The sequence below is a fragment of the Podarcis tiliguerta genome (genome assembly GCF_965153285.1).
Source record: "Podarcis tiliguerta genome assembly, chromosome: 13".
Lineage (NCBI taxonomy): Eukaryota > Metazoa > Chordata > Lepidosauria > Squamata > Lacertidae > Podarcis > Podarcis tiliguerta.
Window position 1 is genome coordinate 41,270,501 of NC_139546.1, and position 11,458 is coordinate 41,281,958.

General features: G+C 40.9%; 1 protein-coding gene across 1 annotated transcript; it reads left to right on the top strand.

Moving 5' to 3' along the window:
• Positions 1-6,835: 6,835 nt before the first annotated feature.
• LOC310662244 (vomeronasal type-2 receptor 26-like) lies at positions 6,836-7,735 on the top strand (the record flags this gene model as incomplete). The annotated part of the gene is made up of 1 exon (XM_083409017.1): positions 6,836-7,735. The coding sequence occupies one exon, from the start codon at positions 6,836-6,838 to the stop codon at positions 7,733-7,735; it is 900 nt and encodes a 299-aa protein (XP_083265143.1).
• Positions 7,736-11,458: the final 3,723 nt, after the last annotated feature.

The following is an 11,458-nucleotide window of genomic DNA, read 5'->3' on the forward strand; positions in this document are numbered from 1 at the left end:
CTGATTTAAACATTCATGTATCATATGAAGACATGTAATATTGTTCTGTAAATAACGGCATCACTTTTGCATCAGGGCTCCAAGACAATGAAATAAGAGTAGGACTTCTACACAGATGATGAAGCCAGCATTAAAAATGTGTATCAGGGACATTTTAAAGGCAATTTCTTCCCCTTTAAAAAAACGTTAAATAAATGCTGTAAAATATAATACTAATGAGGATGATGTAGAACCGTGTTGTGATAAATTTACAAGGTGTTACATGCTTTTCTGATGGAAAATGAAACTCTCTTTTTAGAGTGGTGACTAAGAATTACCAGAACATCCTGGCCTTGCAATTTGCAGTGAAAGAGATCAACAAAAACCCTCAGCTCTTACCCAATGTCACCTTAGGTTTCCACATCTATGACAGTTATTTCAATGCCAAATGGACCTCTCATGCCACAATGTTGCTCATATCCACACTGGAAACATTTGTCCCCAACTACATCTGTGACATCAAGAAAAACTTAATAGCCATCATTGGGGGACTGGACCCCCAAACTTCCCTTCATGTGGCAACAATCTTGGATATCTATAAGGTTCCACAGGTGAGATATGCATCTCTTTGTCAACTTACGGGAATTTAACACATCTAGATATATTCTGATAAATGAACGCGCACATTTCAAATAATCTGGTGGGCCATGCTAATGGCAGATCCAAGTTAAGAAATCAAGTACTGATAGCAAATATATTATTGCTTCAGACATCCCTTTTGGCCTATCAAGTTCCTGATAAATGATAACAGCTCATTGGCAGGTGAGTATCACTTGGCTTAGCAAAAAGGGCTAAGCAAGCAAGGATTAGAAGGCCCAATTGGAAAATGCCCCAACAGTGCTCTTAATACACAAGTCTAATATAAAAAAGCTATTTCTGCTTCTGTCTCTTTCTCCTACTATCACAACTACGTTTAGCTCATATATGGCCCTGCTCCAGTGATGAATGATAAAACCCCAGGCCTTTTCTTCTACCAGATGGTGCCCAAGGAAGACCACCAGTATAAGGGGATCCTGTCTTTGCTTCTGCATTTCCGGTGGATATGGATTGGGATCCTTACTTTCCATGATGAGAATTCAGAAAGATTTGTGCAAACTGTGGTTCCTCTTTTTTCCCAGAATGGCATCTGTTTTGCCTTCATAGAAAGAAGTCACAAATCTACATATGTCACAGAAATTAACGATATGTTTAAACTGGGGGCAAAAATACATGACAAAATAAATGATAGCAAAGCCAATGTGGTGTTGTTTTATGGAGAATCAAATTCTGGGGCATATTTTAGGTGGTTTCCTTACCTATCAGAACTTGAACAAAGTTCAAATAAGCCCAAAGGTAAAGTGTGGATTATGACAGCCCAGGTGGAGCTCACTTCTTTTGTCTATCAACGGACTTGGGATACAGAAATACTCCATGGGGTTCTCTCATTCACAACTCACTCTAATGATCCACCAGGATTTTGTCAATTTGTCAAGAGCAAAAAGGCTTCCAGCCCAAAAGGAGATGGCTTCATTTTGGACTTCTGGCAACAGGCATTTGGCTGTGTATTTCCAAATCGATTTGTTGGCAGTGTGAAGGGAGATATTTGCACTGGGCAAGAGAAGCTGGAGAATCTTCCTGGTCCTTTCTTTGAAATGAGCATGACCAGCCACAGCTACAACATCTACAATGCTGTCTATGCCGTGGCCCATGCTTTACATGCCATGTCTACATCGCAAGGCAAACACAGACCAGTAATGATCAGGGGAGGAATGAAGTTTCCCAAAAAACTGCTGTGGCAGGTACTGGACTGCACACCCTTCCTCAAAGAGGTTCAAATCATGTTCTGTTTGCCTTTTATATCTGTCCATTTGGTTAACTGTCATTTTCCCTATGCAACCACAGCAAGGGTCAGCAATCTGGGTGCAATGGTCTTGAAATCTTCCCCAGATGCCCTCAAAACCACTTCCCCAATTCACTGCCTTTTGGCCATGAGATGCACATAGAGCCAAATGGGAACTTCTTCACATGCTTTTCTAGCTTCACTTTCAGCCCACTGGACTTCGCTGTCTATTTACATCAGACAGAAACCTTCACTGTATTCATTTAGGCACCTGCTTAAAAAATCTTTGTTTAGGCAAGTCACATGGGTGTTGCCTTATTTTAATCTTCTTGCATTATACTGCTTATTGTTGTTGTTGTTGTTGTTGTTATTGGTTGAAACTGGATTTATTGTGATTTTTATTATTTTAAATATTTTAAATTTCTTCTTTTAAATGGTTTCAACTTAAAGTAGAAATACTGAAAGAGAACAAAAGAAAATGAATTCCATCCAAGCATGATATAACCAACTTCTAGACTTTGCCTTTATCACCATTACTTCTTTAACCTGTTTCTTCAACTATTAATAGTAACCTCTTAGATGAGCATGGGATTGTTTTCCCATTTACCTCTGAAGTTGGTGTATAAAAAGAACAATATACCACGTAGCATAGCATATAGTGTCTATAGAGAGCAATGTGGTGTATTTTAGACAACAAAATGAACAGAGCACCCACTTTGCACTAATAAATTATTTATGGCTGTGTGTGCATTTGCTGCAGGAGATCTTAAAAATCTGTAATTTGAAATGAACTTCCAAATGTGAGAAATGCCTGGCTATATGTGAAAAGAAATCTGCTTTCCGCCAAGATGGATATTTGGAAACCTGCCATAAAAAGTGAACATCATGATTGTCCCTTGCTGAATTGAAGCCTTTCTATACTTTCTCTTCCTTTTTCTATCTAGCTCCATCATTTTCTGAGGGGTATCTCATTTAACAACAGCGCTGGGGATAAGATTTCCTTGGACCAGAATGGGGAGATATTGGCTGGATTTGATATTACCAATTGGATTGTTTCCTCCAACCAGTCCTTTCAGAGAGTGAAGGTAGGAGGGGTGGATTCTCTTGCTCCTCCACATCAAGCGTTGACCATCAATGAGGGAGCCATAAAATGGCACAATTCATTTAACCAGGTAGGATATGAACATCAGCCAATTGTGACTTTAAACACTTTAACATAACATACAAAGATAATTTCATTATACATTCTTCAGCCTTTATAAAATTGGCTTGGAGTAAAGATTAAAGATAGAACAAGCTATGTATTAATGCTATAAGCTGAATGCACAGCCTCTATACTGGTTCCTTTAACACTGAAAATGAATGTATTAATTGACAACTTAAAGAAGTGAATTCTATTGAATTCTATTCTACATATTCTATTGAATATATTGTTATGAGTTTGGAGGATCAATCCTGGTTCCCATTCCGTTTCTGGGATCCTGCATCAGTGAGAGGAGAACACATAAACTAGCTTGCAGAACTAGTTGAAATAAAGCCATGTGTTTAAATGTTTAAATAAAGCCATATATGCTCAAGACTCTGTGGTCTCCACTGATCTTGCTTAAAAGGAAATCTAAGTCCTGATTCTCTCACTGCTCGGAGACTGGTGTTGCATATAACAATATTAATACAAATTGCACCCAATGGGCCAACCATTGGTTTTTAATATAGTCTGTTCAATATCATCAACAAGAAAGTCCTTACACCTCTCTGTACCTCAGTACCCCTTGGCTGTCACTATGAATCATTCTCCGGGGCATCTGAATGCCCTTCCTTCGATACTGATATTAAGCCCACAAATGAATAGCTGAGTGGAGAATTAGATGCCACCATCTACTGTATAGAGAGCAATGGCTCTCTATTGTGGCTTTGCTAAAAGACCCAAGGCAAGAATGTGGGGTGCTGTAATACACATTGCGCAAAAACACTTTTTGATCAGACCACATCGGTTGAATTTTAAACAAAATATTTTGTTTAATTAAAAAGATATTTTAAAAAATAGATGGTTGCTTCTAGCTCCCATATTCTTTAATGGGCAAGGAAAAAATTAATCATGTAGCTGAACTGTTACTTTTTCAAATAAAAATAATAAAAAATTAAAACATTAGTCATCTTTGAACCACTCTGACCTTTGCCAAGCCAATGAAAGCATGTCATTTTTGAGAAGCCTGAATAAATTGCATCAGTGGTTTTCACCAAAATTAGAAAGCAAGCCTATGGCTTGCAGGTATAAATATTACAGTAAAATAAACATTTCAGTAAAAACGGGGGGTTCATATGTCAATTTTCAACACTTTCTAAACGGTGGCTCCTTTTAAAAAATTCATATGAATTTTTGACACATTTGTAGACCTCACAAGGCAGATTATGCATCCCACAATTCAAGATTTTAGAATAGCAGGTGTATAACTCTATCTGATGTCAACTTTGCATTAAGTGACACCACCACAACCCTTTAATGTCACTGTGGTAGAAAGGTGTGCATACATAGTCAGAGCCCTGACTAAAGAGGATGTTAAAAACATTACTATCCACAACAGTAACTGCAAAAAACAACGATTTATTTGCCTTTGCACATTGTGTCAATGGGAAATGTCAGAAAATGTGCCCAATTTGGAACTGAAACAACCTATTAAGTGAATTGCAGAAATGAATGTTGTTGATCTTTTGCAAATCCCTTTTAAGGAAGAGCTTCATTTCCCCTTTTAGCTTTTCTTTGAGACCACTTATTTTATACATCTCTCTCTTTCATTTGTGTATTAGACACAGCCTAAGTCTGTATGTACTGTGAGTTGCCGCCCTGGTTTTTGCAGGAAAGTGAAGGAGGGGGAAGCATTTTGCTGCTACGATTGCATCCCATGTCCAGAAGGGAAGATTTCAGACCAGGAGGGTAAGAAATTTACTGTCTATATTTATACCTTGTTGCCTCTAATCGAGAACATGCATATAAAATTATGCAATCACCAAGGTTCCTTTTTACAGCTTATGAAATATTTAGAAATCTAGTAGAAGAGGGACCTAATGAAAGTATGTGTGTGATAATTTGTGATGTTGAATGTTATTATTAAGGAAGAATCCTGTAGCAAACTCCAGCAGCTTGAACAGGATTAGTATAAAGTTGATTTTCAGATGAGCCATAATGAGCATTCTGTAACAGCTGGAAATATCATATAGGGTTGAGACCAGGGTGGGGGATATACTTAGCATACAACACATGAAGGCTATTCAGGATGGTCACATGATTTGGAAACCCAACCTAAATTAAGCTAATGAAAAGGGTGGTGTAACCCCAACACTATTTTAAAAGTTTGTTTTCTATCTGACAAGTTTTGGGTAGCTCAAGCAGTGGCAGCCCTGATCCTGAATGCATTTTGCATCTGGTACACTTTATGCTGTCTTAATTTATGCCAGGATTGCATTTCACAATCATCTTGGCATAGTATTTGTCCTTATTTATGAAATCATCTTCTACAGCTGTCCTTGAAAGCTGTTTTGACACTTTGACTAGAGATGGCAGAATCCCTTTTACTTTCACATACTTTTGCGTGCTGAGGTCCCCAAAACACCCCTACCCCAATAACTCACACATCACACATAATTTTTGTTTAAGGTTTTTGGCATAATTTTGGCCACAACTTTATTAAAATACAAATTGTGAGTGGTTGCTTAGGCATTGGTTATGACTAGCTGTCCCCCCCCCCCCCCGCCTTGAGGGACAGCACTGACTCCCGGATTCCAGCGAGAGCCACTGTGGAGGAACAAGATCAGGGATAACTGAAGCTGCGACACAGACCCTCAGCTTCTCCCCGCATGCTCCCAGGAGCTTACACGGCCCGCACCCGATTCCAGGAGTTTGGACGAGAGGATGGTAAGCCCCTGAATTCCTTTAATGGAATTCCCGTGCAGCAGCAGCATTGGAGGGGCAGGCACAGCCAATCCATACCCCTCCACCAACCAATTAAAACCAATGCCTAACCGCCAACCTTACAAGTTGTGACGATTTGCTACACAGTAGGCAAAAACCAACTGGCACATACTAATCAGCCAAAAGGAAAAATTCCTACCAGGCCCCCGCACCAAGGCGGACGACCCCATGACAGGCATAGCAAGGTCAAAGCACAAGCCCAATCAAGGGAGGGCGGGCGGGTGATCCGGTGCCCACAGCGAAAGAGAAAGGAACATGCTGTGAGCCTTGTTTAAATAACCTCTGTTCCCACCCCTAAATTGGCAACATCAAATTTACCCCAGTAACACCAACCACCAATCCGATCCAAGCCCCTTCAATCTATCCTGCCTGGCAACCATGGGGTGCTTTGCTCGGCCCCATCCGCAACACGTGCTCTCCTTTAATGAGAACACGCTTTGCCCACTATTCGGTTGATTTATTATACACTTAATTCCTGCATTTTCTCTTGAAATGTGCTTAGACATTTATTTTTCCCTTACAAACAATATTTCAACGTACACTAACTTTCTGGTAACATATTTAATCATTTATTTTGATGCCCTGAAACTTCAGAGAATTGTGCCGTAATGTATGGAGAAGTGTGAAATACTTAAATCCAGAAAGCAGTTGAAAGATGTTGAAAGGTCATCGAATGTTGAAATCTGCAAAAACTGAATTACACAATGAAGGAGTAAGTAAGTGGGAGCAACAAAAACAGTGACAGGAAAAATTGAGTTGGCTTCTGTATGTAGATCAGGACGTGTATCTGTGCCCCACCCTTGAATTTTAACATCATCAGTATTCAACATGGTTTCATCATTTTCAATATTAATTGTTTTGAACTCCTTATATGCTTTTGTATTCACAAGATCAAACCTTAATTTTTAAAAACCGTTTCAAAATATTGAAAGAAACAAACAATAGAGGAAGGCAGAGTGGCATGTTGGTCATTTTTATGGATTTAAGAACCATGTTTTTCTTTCTCAGACATGAATGACTGCTATGAATGTGAAGATGAAAAGTATCCAAACAAACATAAGACTATATGTATTCCCAAACGTGCAACTTTCTTGTCCTTTGAAGAACCTCTGGGCCTCAGCTTAGCCTGTTCTGCTCTTTTCTTTGCTTTCATTACGGCATTGGTACTTAAAATATTTGTGAAGCACAGGGACACTCCCATTGTGAAAGCCAACAACCGGGACCTCACCTACGCTCTGCTCATCTCCCTCTTGCTTTGCTTCCTTTCTGCATTACTGTTCATCGGATATCCTGACAAGGTGACGTGTCTCCTCCGACAAACTGCTTTTGGCATCATCTTCTCAGTGGCTGTTTCTTGTGTGCTGGCAAAAACCATCACTGTGGTTCTGGCTTTCATGGCCACAAAACCAGGATCCCGGATGAGGAAGTGGGTGGGGAAGGGACTGGCAAACTCTATTGTCCTCTCCTGCTCCCTTATCCAAGCACTCATCTGCACTGTATGGCTGGTGATCTCTCCTCCATTCCCTAATTTTGACATGAAGTCAGTGGCTGAAGAAATTGTACTGGAGTGCAATGAGGGGACTGTGACCTTCTTTTACTGTGTCTTGGGCTACATGGGCTTCCTAGCTATTGTCAGTTTCACTTTGGCCTTCCTTGCTCGGAAATTACCTGACAGTTTCAATGAAGCCAAGTTCATCACTTTCAGCATGTTGGTCTTTTGCAGTGTTTGGTTATCCTTTGTTCCTACCTACATGAGCACAAAGGGGAAATACATGGTGGCTGTGGAGATCTTCTCTATCTTAGCCTCCAGTGCCGGCCTGTTGGGTTGCATATTTTCCCCAAAATGTTACATTCTTTTGCTGAGGCCTGAGCTGAACAATAGGGATCAACTAATAAGAAGAAATTGCTGAAGAAATCAAATGTCTGTGTCATTGTCCATAATATCTTGTAATGCCATTTCTATGTATCCCTGAAAAGAAGCACCCAGAAACCTCCTGAATCTCCCATATTCACCTTTTCCAGATGCACTGTACAGTGGTGCCTCGCAAGACGAAAAGAATCCATTCCGCGAGTCTTTTCGTCTTGCGGTTTTTTCGTCTTGCGAAGCAAGCCCATTGGCGGATTAGCGCTATTAGCGCTATTGGCAGTTTAAGGGCTAAAAACGGCTTTTTAAGGCTTAAGGGATTAGTGGTTTTGCTGCTAAAATGCTTTTAGCAGCTTAGCGCTTCAGAAAAAGGGGTTTTGGAGCGGAAAAAAAATTCAAATTTTTTTGTCAATTTTTGTCTTGCGAAGCAAGCCCATAGGGAAATTCGTCTTGGGAAGCACCTCTGCAAACGGAAAACCCTTTCGTCTTGCGGGTTTTCCATCTTGCGAGGCATTCGTCTTGCGGGGCACCACTGTATCTTTTCCTCTGCTCACTGTGAAGTCTGTATTTGTTATTCTTATACGTCGGCACTGTACTCTTCTGCCCTCATACTCTTTCCCACAACTTTTCAGGAGCAGTTATGAAAATTTTTACCCTGTCTAATGGAAATCCTTTAAAAACTGAATAATAATAATAATAATAATAATAATAACAACAATAATAATAATTTTTTATTTATACCCCGCCCATCTGGCTGGGCTTCCCCAGCCACTCTGGGCGGCTTCCAAAAGAATATTAAAATACTATAATACATCAAACATTAAAAGCTTCCCTAAACAGGGCTGCCTTCAGATATCTTCTAAAAGCCTGGTAGTTGTTGTTCTCTTTGACATCTGGTGGGAGGGTGTTCCACAGGGAAGGCGCCACTACCGAACATAAAAACAGTCACACAATATAAGCACTGAGTACTAAAAGGTTTATAAAGGACATGTTCTATCCCCCCCTCTTCCTTCAATTCTTTAAATCTGAAAGATAATCTGGATAAAAAAAAACTTGCCATCACATCCACATCATGGACGACTCAGGACACCGCTTTTAGTTGGGGGAAAGGTTATACAGTGGTATCTCGGGTTACAGATGCTTCAGCTTATGGAACTTCAGGTTGTGCACCGCGCCGAACCCAGAGGTGTCGGGTTACTTCTGGATTTCAGCACTCACGCATGCGCAGAAATACTAAATCACGCTTTGCGCATGTGTAGAAGCGCTGAATCGTGACCCGCGTGTGCAGACGCAGCGCTGTGGGTTGCAAACGCTGTGCGTTGCAATTGTGCCTCCCACACGGATCACGTTCCCAACCCGAGGTTCCACTGTATTCATTAAATACAACATTAAGGAAAGCTTATTCTAACAATTTGCCCTTAGCAGCCGAGATAAACTATTACCATGACCACATCAAAGAAAGGGAAAGGGCTAAATAAATTCCCAGCTAATTTAAAGGGAAATAAATATGTCAAACACTCAATACGTAGTTATTTGAGATTCCAATCATTTTGGGTTGGCTGGATTCCTCTGTTTTTTAGTCCAATAATGATCTCTACGTCTTGGCACCTTGCTCAAAAAGAAAATAAAAATAAAAAGAGAAGAAACAAATGATATAGCTGGAGAATTGCACAAGGAAGGAAGGGAGAATGGGAAGCTTTTTAGGGTTGCCTCACCACCACCACAATGCCAGATGGCTTCATTCTTGTTTTAATCTTCAGGTTGCTTGCCTCTCTGTAGTCAGAGCCTGGATGAATGCTTCTGTGTTGTTGCATTTTCAAACATTTTTTAGCGGTGAAATTATAAATGTGTACAGGTCAGATGGAGTACCAGCAATTCTCCATTTGTGTGGAGGTTGTTTTCCGGGTCATTACATGAATCAGTGGGATGCGGGTGGCGCTGTGGGTAAAACCTCAGCGCCTAGGACTTGCCGGTCGTATGGTTGGCGGTTCGAATCCCCGCGGTGGGGTGAGCTCCCGCCGTTCGGTCCCAGCTCCTGCCCACCTAGCAGTTCGAAAGCACCCCTAAGTGCAAATAGATAAATAGGTACCGCTTTATAGCGGGAAGGTAAATGGTGTTTCCGTGTGCTGCGCTGGTGCTGGCTTGCCAGAGCAGCTTTGTCACACTGGCCACGTGACCCGGAAGTGTCTCCGGACAGCGCTGGCTCCCGGCCTCTTAAGTGAGATGGGCACGCAACCCCAGAGTCGGTCACGACTGGCCCGTACGGGCAGGGGTACCTTTACCTTTACCTTTACATGAATCAGTAGTCTCACGTAAGCCTGTTCCGCCTCTCAGGGCCTTTCAGGGCCAAAATGATGCGAGCATGGCAGTCAAATGTCCATCAGGCACACGCAACATGCTTGTTGCCTGTACACTTAATTCCAACCGGCAATGACTTGGGTGGGAGGGACTCATAAAGGCCTGGTGGGCTGATTGCTGATGTTCTAGGTTTGGTAGTAAGTTGACAGTGTACCAAATAACCACAGAAGAGACCAATACCAACTTATCACATTGACAGAAGCGTCTGGGCTTTTCTTCAGCCAGACCTCAGTTCTGCCACCTCTCAGGTTGAGGTATTCATGCAGAGCTCTGCCACCTCTTTTTCTTGAAAAATAGCACTGAAAAGGAGCACTGGGCTGCATCCTTGGTGCCACATTATTTTGTTAACAACTGAACTGAACAATAGGGATAGGAATTGAGCACTAGGTTATCAGTGAGAAGGAGAGGCAGATCTTTTGAACCAATAAGAATGAGAAACCTCAAGTGAGTTGGAGACAAGGAAAGAGGCATCCAGCACATCCTTCACTGTAGATCAGAATGTCAGGAGACTCCAATGAACTCCACATTTACTCCTTCATGCATGGTAGTAGGATCCCTCTTGGAGAGCTTTGGGGTCACATTGTGATACATTTAATGAAACAAAATTCTTATACAGGGATCTGCTACCTTCAAATATTATTTATTCTAATGGCATACAATCATTCATTGTACATAAACAGCTCATAGTCTGCTATTTCATGTTTTTGTTGTATATTTTACCATTCAATATTACATCATTTTACATACACTTATGAATTTGGGCTGGGACAGGGGAAAGTAGGCTGCATGTCAGATCCTTCTAACCCCTGGATTCAGCAAGTGTTAAAATATAAGCCAGGCTACCTTCCTGTGTTGAGGTGACTGCCTGGATGATGGGCCATTGGGAGAACAAAGGAAAGGGGGCTCTATGTGGGAGAGGAAATGGTTGGAGCCCATCCATCATTTGGGTGGAAGGACAAAGCCTGGGTTTAGAGTTGAGAGTTTGCAGTGATGTGACCTAGAAAGCAGCAGCTTTTATTTTATTTTAAGACAGAAATGTTTGATTTCTGTTTGAATACAAGGCTACAGCTATGAGAAAAACTAGACCTTTAAGGGTATTCATGCTGTGAACACCTCCACCGTAGGCTCAGGTTATAAAATATTGTAACATTTATAACATTTATTAATATTATAACTTTCCAGGTCAGAATTTTAAGAGGTCAGTGCTATCATCAGACATATTCATTTCCTCCCTCTCTTCAGACCAAAGGGTTGTATTTTCAGTATTTTTTCCATCTTGTTTACTACTGTAAGCCAAAAGCATATGCAGCTAAGAGGAAATGAAAACTTCTGTTCAGAAAAACACACAAGTGTCTGTCTTTAATTATCCAAAGAACTATAATTAATGTTCCCTTGTGTCAAAGCACCTCAT